Source organism: Pinus tabuliformis, chromosome 8 (genome assembly GCF_031772625.1).
Source record: "Pinus tabuliformis cultivar Carrire ecotype Pingquan chromosome 8, CPIR1, whole genome shotgun sequence".
In the NCBI taxonomy this organism is placed as follows: Eukaryota; Viridiplantae; Streptophyta; class Pinopsida; order Pinales; family Pinaceae; genus Pinus; species Pinus tabuliformis.
In genome coordinates, this window is record NC_142294.1 from 1148719599 (window position 1) to 1148732632 (window position 13034).

General features: G+C 37.5%; 2 protein-coding genes and 1 pseudogene across 2 annotated transcripts; 1 reads left to right on the plus strand and 2 right to left on the minus strand.

The window, feature by feature from the left end:
• Positions 1–293: 293 nt before the first annotated feature.
• Positions 294–3427, plus strand: LOC149239415 (putative pentatricopeptide repeat-containing protein At3g13770, mitochondrial pseudogene; annotated as a pseudogene).
• A 1644-nt stretch (positions 3428–5071) lies between these two features.
• LOC149239416 (cold-regulated 413 inner membrane protein 1, chloroplastic-like) lies at positions 5072–7468 on the minus strand. The gene is made up of 4 exons (XM_089369852.1): positions 7425–7468; positions 7220–7315; positions 7050–7114; positions 5072–5319 (listed from the first exon to the last, which is right to left on the minus strand). Exons 1-4 carry the CDS (start codon positions 7466–7468, stop codon positions 5222–5224), a joined length of 303 nt encoding a protein of 100 aa, XP_089225978.1. The 3' UTR covers positions 5072–5221.
• A 3716-nt stretch (positions 7469–11184) lies between these two features.
• Positions 11185–12217, minus strand: LOC149239417 (uncharacterized). Its single transcript, XM_089367139.1, has 3 exons — positions 12063–12217; positions 11737–11937; positions 11185–11565 (listed from the first exon to the last, which is right to left on the minus strand). The coding sequence occupies exons 2-3, from the start codon at positions 11901–11903 to the stop codon at positions 11400–11402; spliced, it is 333 nt and encodes a 110-aa protein (XP_089223265.1). The 5' UTR covers positions 11904–11937; positions 12063–12217; the 3' UTR covers positions 11185–11399.
• Between the last annotated feature and the right edge of the window lie 817 nt (positions 12218–13034).

Below are 13034 nucleotides of genomic sequence, written 5' to 3' on the forward strand. Positions count from 1 at the left end.
AACAATGAACATTGACCAATACACAGGCTGTGGTATTGCTTTGTAAAATGTAGAGCCTATGTCCCCTGGGTTTTTTATCAAATAAGCCGCTTGTCTCGTATATGTGATAAGCAGAGATGGGTAAACCAACACACAGAAAGCAAGCTGCAACAAACAACCCAAATTTCTCATTATGGTACTAAAACTTAAGGAGGATGAAGCATGCAGGTATGATGAAATACTAATAATTATGTCCTTGACATATAGCTTGGACCTGGATTGATTTCTTGTTGAAATGGCCCAAGTCTGCAAACATGGCCTCGGCACCTGGATCCAGTCAGAACAAAGCACTGATGTTAGTGTTTCTATTTGTATAGCTTTAACATAAATAATTGGGATGAAGTTATGAATTTTGTTTGAGAAAATCATTGGTATGGATTTATCAATTCAGTTAGAAAACAGTTCAAGTATACTATATGATAAAATGAGACACATATCATCATGCGAATAATCAGTTCCTCTTATACATAAGACTACACCTCCAAGCATCACCCATCCTTATTAGTGATATTCATGAAAGTAATAGTATATATAATATGGGTTGAACGCCTTGAATGCTCCAGGATAATATTTCACAATATTATATTGTCCTATCATGATGTTGGTCACAAACCAGGCAATCCTTATGGGTGAGAACATGAAGCTAACTTTACTTGTACCGAGTACCTACACTCTAGATGAAACACCAATGTATTCAAAATGCTTCTCTGAGTATGATGATGGTGTCCGAGCTGTTTTAAACAGGTGAAATTCTGATAAGATGAATGGCACTGAATTTCACCTATTTAAAACAGCTTGGACACCATCATTATACTCAGAGAAGCATTTTGAATACATTGGTGTTTCATCTAGAGTGTAGGTACTGGGTGAATAAGCAGAGAGAGTTTGGTTATGCTCTCAAAGATTATCCCAAAGAAAAACAAGAAGTAGCCATGATATAGGTGTTCTGAATTCTATATATTGCAGGTTTGTTCAGGTGGATCCTAATATTTATGTTCGTCGCTTGCTGGAGTGTGGAAATAGCAGAGCCCTAGCAGAGGGCAAGACGGTTCATGGCCATATGGTTAAAACCTGCTTTGAGCCAAGCATCTATTTGTGGAATTGTATGATTGACATGTATGTGAAGTGTGGGAGAATTAAGGATGCATGCTAAGTGTTTGAAACAATGTGTGAACAAGATCTATGTTCATGGACTACAGTTCTTACAGGTTATGCAAAATGTGGGTATGTGGAAAATGCACAGTGTCAGTTTGACAAAATTCATGAACGTAGCATAGTTTCCTAGAATGTAATGACTGCGGCATATGCCTGATGTGGTGATCAGGTTGAAGCCATGGATTTATATGGCCAGATGTAATGGATGGGCACGAAACCTGATGAGTTCACGTTAGCCAGTGTTGTAAGTGCATGTCCAAGCATGGTGGATTTAGGATATGGGAGGAAAATTCATGGACCAGTTGTTAAGCTTGGATTTGAGTCAAATGTATTTGTTGGGACTGCTCTTGTTGATATGTATGCCAAATGTGGGAGAGTAGATGGTGCACGCCAAATGTTTTATTTAATGCCGGTTCGAAATATTGTTTCTTGGACTGCCATGGTTGCAGGATATGCCCAAAATGGGCAAGCGGACGAGGCCACAAGGTTTTTAAATGAAATTCACCAGACCGGTATGAAGCCAAATGAGTTGACATTTGTCAGTGTCGTCAATGCGTGTGCTATTCTCATTGATTTGAGGTTTGGGAGACAGGTCCGTGCGTACATTATCATAAGTGGATTCCAGTCACAAGTTTCCGTGGATGCCAAAACTCAAACCATAGAAGATGCACTATGTGTGTTTGATAAAATGCAGGAACGAGACTTAATCTCATGGAATGCAATTATTGCAAGATATGCACATAATGGCCATTATCAGGAGGCCTTAAAGCTTAGTTTCCAAATGAAACAGATAGGTGTGAAACTGAATCAATTCACTTATGCAAGAATTCTCATTGTAAGTTCCAGCTTACCTACTTTTGAAGACAGTAAACAACTTCACGGCCACATTATCCAGATTGGTTTTGACTCAAATATGTTCGTTGGAAGTGCCCTTGTAGACATGTATGCTAAATTTGGCAGCCTACAATATGCCCGTCAATTGTTAGACAAAATGCCTGAACAAGATGTGATCTCCTGCAATGCAATGATTGCAGGGTATGTGCATCATGGGTATAGTGAAGAGGCTCTAAAACTATTTTGTCAAATGCAACACACTGGTTTGAAGCCAGATGAGGCAACTTTTGCTAGCATTGTTAGTGCGTGTGTCAACCTAGCAGTTCTTGAGCATGGAAGACACATCCATGCCCACATTTTCTGTATGGGGTTTGAGTCACCCATGCTTGTGGTCAACGCCCTGGCTACTATGTATGCCAAATGTGGAGGCATAAAAGATGCACGGAAAGTTTTCGAGAAGATGATTGAGCGTGATGTTGTCTCATGGAATGCAATGATTGTTGGTCATGCTCAGCATGGGGATGGGGTGGAAACCTTGAGACTTTTTGAGCAAATGCTACTAACAGGAATTAGGCCAGATGCCATAACCTTCCTTGGTGTTCTCTCTTCTTGCAGCCATACAGGTCTAGTAGATCGAGGACATTATTACTTTCATTCCATGAGGCATGAACATAACATCACACCAAGAATGGATCATCATGCCTGCATGATTGACCTTCTTGGTCGTGCTGGTCATCTAGATGAGGCAGAAGATTTCATCAATAAGATGCCATTTGAACCTGATGTCAGTATTTGGGTGGCACTGCTCAGTGCTTGCAGAGTTCACGGCAATATAGAAATAGGAAAGCGTGTCGCACAATTGCTTTTCGATTTGGAGCCGCAAAATACTTCTGCATATGTGCTGCTTTCAAATATCTATTCTGCAGTTGGTAGGTGGGATGATGCAGCCAAGGTTAGAAAAATGATGAAAGACAGAGACGCTAAAAAGAAGCCAGGGTTCAGCTAAATTGAGGTCAAGAATAGAGTACATGCATTCATTTCAGAAGATAGATCACACCCACAAATAGAGGAAGTTCATGCAATGTTGAATACATTGGCCGGGCCAATGGAGGAGGCAGGTTATGTACTGAACACAAAATTTGTCCCCCATGATATGGAGGATGAACATAAGGAACATGTCCTCTACCATCATAGTGAGAAGCTAGCCGTTGCATTTGGGCTTATGAGCACACCTCCTGGGGCCCCTATTCGAATAATAAAGAACCTTCGTGTATGTGGTGACTGTCACAATGCTATCAAGTTTATCTCTAAAATTGTTGGACGTGAAATTGTAGTAAGGGACATTATACGTTTTCACCATTTTAGGAATGGAACATGCTCTTGTCAGGATTATTGGTAATACAAGATGAAGTTTGAGCACTATTTGGGAGTGGCTTGAATGCTTCTCTATACTATCCTCTATTGGTCTAGAAGTTGCCTCTTGTGACACGCGGAAATAAGGAGAAACATGCTGAGAATATGTCAGTTGTCTCGTAGCTTCCTCATGTGGAGCAGGCTCACCTCTGGTAAGTTTCATACAAGATTCTGTATTGCTTTGATAGCATGAATGGATGCGTTAAAAGTTTAGTATGTTAAGCTTGATTATTGATAAGACGGTTCTGATCTTGTTGCATGACACATAAGACACTTTCTTTTATAGTACTCATTTTTAACATTTTTGGTTGTCTTTATAGCTGCACCAGTTTGGAAAATTGTCAAATTTCCCTTTGGAGAAATGTTAGGAACATCACTCTCTAAAGAGAACAAAATCATGGGAGAGAAGCAACATTACAAAACATATGTTTTTTCACAATTCTGTTTTTTATATGTTGAAGTGCTAATTCGGTCATTTATCATTATTGAGTTGCTCAGAAGGAGGGATGCAATCGATCTTTGTTGATCAGGAAACCAACTTGAACTTTTGAATGGAAGGGAACAAATGGCATGTTGATTAATGTCAAACATTGAGGAATCCCAACTTTGGAACGGCACGACATTGTTTATGTAAGCCCCCATCATTGTAAGTCAGGTTTATACTAATTTTATATTATTTTAGAATAAAGTTTAGATTTAATTTAATTATAATTTTAATCTAGTAAAACATCAAGTATCCTAGAATGTTTCCCACTAGTAGACGTTTTTTGTTGAAATTGCTTTACACACCCCAAAAATGCTTTGCAGCTAGGCCTTCCAATTGATATAATTTTTCTGCAATTCCAGATGTCAAGTTTCTATTCTAGAGTGATGGAGATGCAGCATTGCGTGTTGGTGGGAACAGAAAACAGATAGAAAATATCAAAAAATTGAAAATAAATACTGTGCACAGGAGCTCCACAATATTACAGAACTGTGAATAATGGATAACCTTGTGTGATCATGCCTCATATGCATAAAAGGCAAAGAAATAAGTTATTTAACCTGAATTTTAAAACCCTCCAACTCAGTATACTCTCATAATATAGAGGATCCTTTATTTTTTAAAAGCAGAGGAATATCAATGCATGTATGGTATCTGCAACTTTGAATAAAAAGAATGGTTTGACCACTGAAAAAAACCTTGTGTTCTTTAAAATATTATTCATACAGTTTTTGTCTCCATGGACAAAAATAGTGCTTTCAACAAGTCAGCCAACCAGCTACCCTTGCAAAGGACAGAGGAGGTTCAAACATATCCAGAAAGAGCCGATCTAATTTTCTCAACCAATCTCTCATGAAATCCAAATTGACATGATTTTCCAAGAAGACAAGGCTCCCAAGGAGTCAATCATGCAGCTTGCTGGACTTATTTATATACTAGATCTTTATTACACACCACCTTACATGTACTATTTTCCACAATAATAATTTGAAAGTTTTAAGTAGGGGGTCAAGATGGCTTTACAAATATGGCACTGTTTAGGCCTGACACCTAGTTAAATTAAAATATATACCCTTTAACGAGGAATATAAACGGCACACAGATAAGGCACGCAGCATCAATGGTGGGTACAAAAACTCCGTGATCAAAAGCCTTTTTAATACCCCCTATCCTGGTGATGTGTTGATAGATCAAGTGTGTAGAAGCCGTCATGGAAATGACTATTCCAGCTTGGGTTCCTCTGCAAATCAACAACATCCCATAAACTACCATCCACATTTCCAAACACCAATTCAATCATTTGTTAAGGAAAACAACAGCTTGCCTCAGGTTCATGGCTTGATAAGGAGCAATAATCACCAATAACACAAATAAAATGGGCAGTTCCAATTCCCCTGTTCCCAACAAATTAAGTTTGTCAAACACTATAGTTCTGTCATGCAATTCGACTCAATATATTGTGCAGGAAAGAACGACCAAGTAAGTAAAATAGAATGGCATTTGAGTTCTTGTGACTCACCAGGAATGTAGTAAAATAGTCTAACAAGGAAGACCAAAAAGGCAGTCCCCAAGCCATAATCACCTTTGTAATAATGTAGAAAAACAAATCCAAATGTGGGGTGAAGTTTAAAATCTCAGTTCACTTCACTGGAATTTGTCTAATTTTGCAACTGGGAAGAACCTGGTCACCTGATCCAAGAAATGACATCTCCACGTGCCTCTAGGGCCAATAATGGAACAAGGAAAGATATGTCGTTGGTTGTGTGCTTTGATAACATCAAAACCCTGCAACATCATAATTGAATCATTTTTTGCCTCAACAACTACTTGAGTCCCAAAAATAAAAGTTGAATTATGACTTAAAAAAGCCTAATGCCTTTTTTAGAGTACTGACCTTTGGAAACGGGCAAAAGCAAAAGCAAAAGCAAATAAAACTTTAGACATTTGTGTATAAAGATCTAAAGCTGAAATAAAAATTAAATTATGAACCCCAAGAGAGCCTTTGAGGTATTCCATTTTCTGAGAGGAATATATTGACAATTGGAAACAACCAGAAAGCAAAAGCTAAAAAGCTCAACAGATTGTTGTAGTAGAAAAATCTAGTAAATTGAGGTTGCCTCTCCCAAATTAGTTAGCATTCTGAAGGAGCCGCTTGTCTCAATAATAGACTTGAGAGAGATTGTCCTTAACAAAGTTATCCTTAGCAGAGTTTTGAACTTGAGAGAGATTGTCCTTAACAAAGTTATCCTTAGCAGAGTTTTGAGCTGATCTTTAGAGAGGGGATTGTATAGCTATAAAACCAATCCAAGATGCTCTAAGAAAGGCTTATCTAATCATTGTTTTACACAAATTTTGCACAAAAAGAAAGATGATCGAGAAAGCAATCATACTCACTTAACCGATCAACCATTAAGTTAGTAGGAGACACCACTTCATTGACAATACCACTCTGTTATCCATCTCATTATGTTAGTAAGAAACACCACTTCATTATAACTAAACTTTAAATTGTATCCTATCTCAGTAAAAACAAATAATAATTATTTGTTTTTCACACACCACCTTACATGTACTGTTTTCCACAATAATAATTTGAAAATTTTAAGTAGGGAGTCAAGATGGCTTTACAAATATGGCACTATTTAGGCCTGACACCTGGTTAAATTAAAATATATACCCCTTAAAGAGGAATATGAACGGCACACAGATAAGGCACGCAACAGCAATGGTGGGTACAAAAACTCCCTGATCAAAAGCCTTTTTAATACCCCCTGTCCTGGTGACGTGTTGATAGATCAAGTATGCAGAAGCCACTATGGAAATGACCATTCCAGCTTGGGTTCCTATGCAAATCAACAACATTCCATAAACTACCATCCACATTTCCAAACACCAATTCAATCATTTGTTAAGGAAAACAACAACTTGCCTCAAGTTCATGGCTTGATAAGGAGCAATAATCGCCAGTAACACAAATGAAAATGGCAGTTCCAATTCCCGTGTTCCCAACAAATTAAGTTTGTCAAACACTACAGTTCTATCATGCAATTCAACTCAATATACTGTGCAAGAAAGAACGACCAAGTAAGTAAGATAGTATGGCATTTGAGTTCTTGTGACTCACCAGGAATGTAGTAAAATAGTCTAACAAGGAAGGCCAAAAAGGCAGTCCACAAACCATAATCACCTCTGTAATAATGTAGACAAACAAATCCAAATGTGGGGTGAAGTTTAAACTCTCAGTTCACTTCACTGGAATTTGTCTAATTTTGCAACTGGGAAGAACCTGGTCACCTGATCCAAGAAATGACATCTCCAGGTGCCTCTAGGGCCAACAGTGGAACAAGGAAAGATTTGTCGATGGCTGTGTGCTTTGATAACATCAAAACCCTGCAACGCCATAATTGAATCATTTTTTTCCTCAACAACTACTTGAGTCCCAAAAATAAAAGTTGAAGTATGACTCAAAAAAACCTAATGCCTTTTTTAGAGTACTGACCTTCGGAAACGGGAAAAAGCAAAAGCAAATAAAACTTGAGACATTTGTGTATAAAGATCTAAAGCTGAAATAAAAATTAAATTATGAACCCCAAGAGAGCCTTTGAGGTATTCCATTTTCTGAAAGGAATATATTGACAATTGGAAACAGCCAGAAAGCAAAATCTAAAAAGCTCAACAGGTTGCTGTAGTAGAAAAATCTAGTAGATTGAGGTTGCCTATCCCAAATTAGTTAGCATTCTGAAGGAGCCCCTTGTCTCAACTCCCTGATCAAAAGCCTTTTTAATACCCCCTGTCCTGGTGACGTGTTGATAGATCAAGTATGCAGAAGCCGCTATGGAAATGACTATTCCAGCTTGGGTTCCTCTGCAAATCAACAACATCCCATAAACTACCATCCACATTTCCAAACACCAATTCAATCATTTGTTAAGGAAAACAACAGCCTGCCTCAGGTTCATGGCTTGATAAGGAGCAATAATCACCAGTAACACAAATAAAAATGGTAGTTCCAATTCCCCTGTTCCCAACAAATTAAGTTTGTCAAACACTACAGTTTTGTCATGCAATTCAACTCAATATATTGTGCAGGAAAGAACGACCAAGTAAGTAAAATAGGATGGCATTTGAGTTCTTGTGACTCGCCAGGAATGTAGTAAAATAGTCTAATAAGGAAGACCAAAAAGGCAGTCCACAAACCATAATCACCTCTGTAATAATGTAGACAAACAAATCCAAATATGGGGTGAAGTTTAAACTCTTAGTTCACTTCACTAGAATTTGTCTAATTTTGCAACTGGGAAGAACCTGGTCACTTGATCCAAGAAATGACATCTCCAGGTGCCTCTAGGGCCAATAGTGGAAGAAGGAAAGATTTGTCGATGGTTGTGTGCTTTGATAACATCAAAACCCTGCAACACCATAATTGAATCATTTTTTGCCTCAACAACTACTTGAGTCCCAAAAATAAAAGTTGAATTATGACTTGAAAAAGCCTAATGCCTTTTTTAGAGTACTGAACTTTGGAAATGGGCAAAAGCAAAAGCAAATAAAACTTGAGACATTTGTGTATAAAGATCTAAAGCTAAAATAAAAATTAAATTATGAACCCCAAGAGAGCCTTTGAGGTATTCCATTTTCTGAGAGGAATATATTGACAATTGGAAACAGCGAGAAAGCAAAAGCTAAAAAGCTCAACAGATTGTTGTAGTAGAAAAATCTAGTAGATTGAGGTTGCCTATCCCAAATTAGTTAGCATTCTGAAGGAGCCCCTTGTCTCAACAGTAGGCTTGAGAGAGATTGTCCTTAACAAAGTTATCCTTAGTAGAGTTTTGAACTTGAGAGAGATTGTCCTTAACAAAGTTATCCTTAGCAGAGTTTTGAGTTGATCTTTAGACGGGGGATTGTATAGCTGGAAAACCAATCCGAAATGGTCTAAGAGAGATTGTCGTTAACAAATTTATCCTTGGCACAGTTTTGAGCTGATCTTTAGAGAGGGGATATTATAGATGTAAAACCAATCCAGGATGTGGAGCAACAATATCATATAATGGATTGAAAATAGAATGTGTTGTAATTGGATTGAATAACAGATTGAAAATATCAAAATTAGTAGAATGAAAGTAGATTCTGTATCCAGTAACAAATTTGGCATCAAAATAGAAAGGATGCCAGATTAAGCAACATAAAAAAATTGACAGAAAATAGATAGAAAATATCAAAAAATTGAAAATAAATACTGTGCACAGGAGCTCCACAATATTTCAGAACTGTGAATAATGGATAACTTTGTGTGATCATGCCTCGCATGCATAAAAAGAAAGAAATAAGTTATTTAACCTGAATTTTAAAACCCTCGAACTCAGTATACTCTCATAATATAGAGGATCCTTTATTTTTTTAAAGCAGAGGAATATCAATGCATGTATGGTATCTGCAACTTTGAATAAAAGGCATGGTTTTACCACTGAAAAAAACCTTGTGTTCTTTAAAACATTATTCATACAGTTTTTGTCTCCATGGAAAAAAATAGTGCTTTCAACAAGTCAGCCAACCAGCTACCCTTGCAAAGGATAGAGGAGGTTCAAACATATCTAGAAAGAGCCGATCTAATTTTCTCAACCAATCTCTCATGCAATCCAAATTGACATGATTTGCCAAGAAGACAAGGCTCCCAAGGAGTCAATCATGCAGCTTGTTGGACTTATTTATATACTAGATCTTTATTACACACCAGCTTACATGTACTATTTTCCACAATAATAATTTGAAAATTTTAAGTAGGGAGTCAAGATGGCTTTACAAATATGGCACTATTTAGGCCTGACACCTGGTTAAATTAAAATATATACCCTTTAACGAGGGATATGAATGGCACACAGATAAGGCACGCAGCAGCAATGGTGGGTACAACAACTCCCTAATCAAAATCCTTTTTAATACCCCCTATCCTGGTGACGTGTTGATAGATCAAGTATGCAGAAGCCGCTATGGAAATGACCATTCCAGCTTGGGTTCCTCGGCAAATCAACAACATCCCATCAACTACCATCCACATTTCCAAACACCAATTCAATCATTTGTTAAGGAAAACAATAGCTTGCCTCAGGTTCATGGCTTGATAAGGAGCAATAATCACCAGTAACACAAATAAAAATGGCAGTTCCAATTCCCCTGTTCCCAAAAAATTATGTTTGTCAAACACTACAGTTCTGTCATGCAATTCAACTCAATATACTGTGTAGGAAAGAACAACCAAGTAACTAAAATAGGATGGCATTTGAGTTCTTGTGACTCACCAGGAATGTAGTAAAATAGTCTAACAAGGAAGGCCAAAAAGGCAGTCCACAAACCATAATGACCTCTATAATAATGTAGACAAACAAATCCAAATGTGGGGTGAAGTTTAAACTCTCAGTTCACTTCACTGGAATTTGTCTAATTTTGCAACTGGGAAGAACCTGGTCACCTGATCCAAGAAATGACATCTCTAGGTGCCTCTAGGGCCAACAGTGGAACAAGGAAAGATTTGTCGATGGTTGTGTGCTTTGATAACATCAAAACCCTGCAACACCATAATTGAATCATTTTTTTCCTCAACAACTACTTGAGTCTCAAAAATAAAAGTTGAATTATGACTCAAAAAAACCTAATGCCTTTTTTAGAGTACTAACCTTTGGAAACCGGCAAAAGCAAAAGCAAAAGCAAATAAAACTTGAGACATTTGTGTATAAAGATATAAAGCTGAAATAAAAATTAAATTATGAACCCCAAGAGAGCCTTTGAGGTATTCCCTTTTCTAAGAGGAATATATTGACAATTGGAAATAGCCAGAAAGCAAAAGCTAAAAGTAGAAAAATCTAGTAAATTGAGGTTGCCTATCCCAAATTAGTTAGCATTCTGAAGGAGCCCCTTGTCTCAACAGTAGGCTTGAGAGAGATTGTCCTTAACAAAGTTATCCTTAGCAGAGTTTTGAACTTGAGAGAGATTGTCCTTAACAAAGTTATCCTTAGCAGAGTTTTGAGCTGATCTTTAGAGAGGGGGGGATTGTATAGCTGGAAAACCAATCCGAGATGCTCTAAGAGATATTGTCATTAACAAATTTATCCTTGGCAGAGTTTTGAGCTGATCTTTAGAGAGGGGATTGTATAGCTGTAAAACCAATCCAGGATGCTCTAAGAAAGGCTTATCTAATCATTGTTTTACACAAATTCTACACAAAAAGAAAGATGACCAAGAAAGAAATCATACTCACTTAACCGATCAACCATTAAGTTAGTAGGAGACACCACTTCATTGACAATACCACTCTGTTATCCATATCATTATGTTAGTAAGAAACACCACTTCATTATAACTAAACTTTAAACTGTATCCGACCAATCCTCACAACCAATGTGTGACCAACCCTCACAACCAATGTGGATCAAAAATATTTATGCAACTACAATACAACACAACATGAATGGAATCATACTCACACGGCCGCAATGCTGAACAGCCAATGCAAAGTTTCGGTTGAGAGCACAACTGAGCATTCAGTGGAGAGCGCACCGCCACAACTGCTTCTTGGTATACTGTGAATGAACTTGTCCACTTCCGATCTCAACAAACCCGAGTTCATGAAGGACGAGGAAGTGGATCTGTCAATAAAACCCCCCATTGCTTCTTAATTCCACATTTCCCACTCATCATTTCAATTCAAGCAGCTCAAAATGAATTCAATTTGTTCAAGCAGCCCAGCATGGAAGAATCTTAAGGAAAAAACAAGAAAGCATGAATAAGTGAGTTTTATATGAGAGAAAATTAAAAACCTGAGAGAGGTAGGAGGGGTTGTAAAACGGGCATTACCAATCATCTTCTGCTGCTGCTTTGGAGTCCTCCTAATGGGATTAAGGGCAGAATTAACCTTGTAGAGTGAAGGCCCCAGATTCACCGCAGATGTCCTTCCTCCATACATTAATGCCATGCTCATCATCATGACTACTGTTACACAATTTATATGACAGAGGATCCTGGTCAGCAAAGTTTTAAAATAGATTTGATTCAACTACTGAGGGAAATGCATATCATATCAGAAGAAGAAGAAATAAAAATCACACCAATAATACCAATTCCTAGACTGGGATATTAAGCTCACCAAAATGGGAGTGTCCGGTATTTCTGCAAAAGCAGTTAATATCCAATGATCTGAGGAATTAATGGCTTGAAGAAGGAGAGTGAGACTGTGAAGTGGAAGCCACCAAAGTCCTGGGATCGATGGAGAAGAGTTCCAGAAGCGCACTGAGGCTAAGGTCGGTGACCTTCATATCGCCATTTTCGTCTAAAAACTGGCTCTTCGACTTCCGGTGATCCAACGGTTCAACCTTTCTCAATCGTCTAACATATAATCTAACGGTATTTAAGGGTGACAGATAGACAATAAGGGGAGTTCATTTCAGAGGGAACGCCTTACGGCGTAAATATAAGGCATAGAAGCGTAAAGTAACATCATGAAGCATAAATCAGTGGTTCACTACCGAATTATTTTTTGGGTGAAATTTAGGTTCGTTACACATGTAGTGGTGTATGACTTCCCATGCCCTTGGTCTTAGATTTCCTAAATGATATCTCATGTTGCTTTTTTTATTCGTTGGGATGGTTTCATTGCTTAACTCTCTCATCTATAAACGATGCTAAGGTTTTAACTTTTTGCGTAGATGTTAGCATTAAATGGATGTTTTATCACTTTTAACTTAGTAAAGATGTTACCTTCTTACTCTTTCTAAGCATCTTGAACATAATTTCTTTTAGATAAGTGTTCCTTAAGCTAGAACACTTGGTACCACTCAAAATTCACGGTGGGTAGCATGTAGATATCCCTTCCATACCTGACATTTTCCTTTAAATATTCTTTCACTTTCTATCCCATCCATAAACAACAAATATTTCTCTAGCTTGTGGTTAACTTACCAAATATGTTATAGCTATCTCTGTTGTATATGTCTAAAGTTATATCATAACCTGTTACAAATACAATTCGCATTTTGTCAAACCAATAAATTCAGGAAGAAAAATTCTATGATACTGAAACAATAAGACAATTGTAGGAAGTAACAAATAGTAATAAGAA

What these genes read in the sequence shown, in the direction of transcription:
- LOC149239417 (XM_089367139.1), bottom strand. Translation starts at nt 11,903, where the DNA reads ATGATGATGAGCATGGCATTAATGTATGGAGGAAGGACATCTGCGGTG. An exon ending in ACCCCTCCTACCTCTCTCAG is followed by an intron (nt 11,566 to 11,736) that starts GTTTTTAATTTT and finishes TTTTATTGACAG; the next exon opens with ATCCACTTCCTCGTCCTTCA.
- LOC149239416 (XM_089369852.1), bottom strand. Translation starts at nt 7,468, where the DNA reads ATGTCTCAAGTTTTATTTGCTTTTGCTTTTTCCCGTTTCCGAAG. An exon ending in GCTTTTTCCCGTTTCCGAAG is followed by an intron (nt 7,316 to 7,424) that starts GTCAGTACTCTA and finishes ATGGCGTTGCAG; the next exon opens with GGTTTTGATGTTATCAAAGC. An exon ending in GATGTCATTTCTTGGATCAG is followed by an intron (nt 7,115 to 7,219) that starts GTGACCAGGTTC and finishes ACATTATTACAG; the next exon opens with AGGTGATTATGGTTTGTGGA.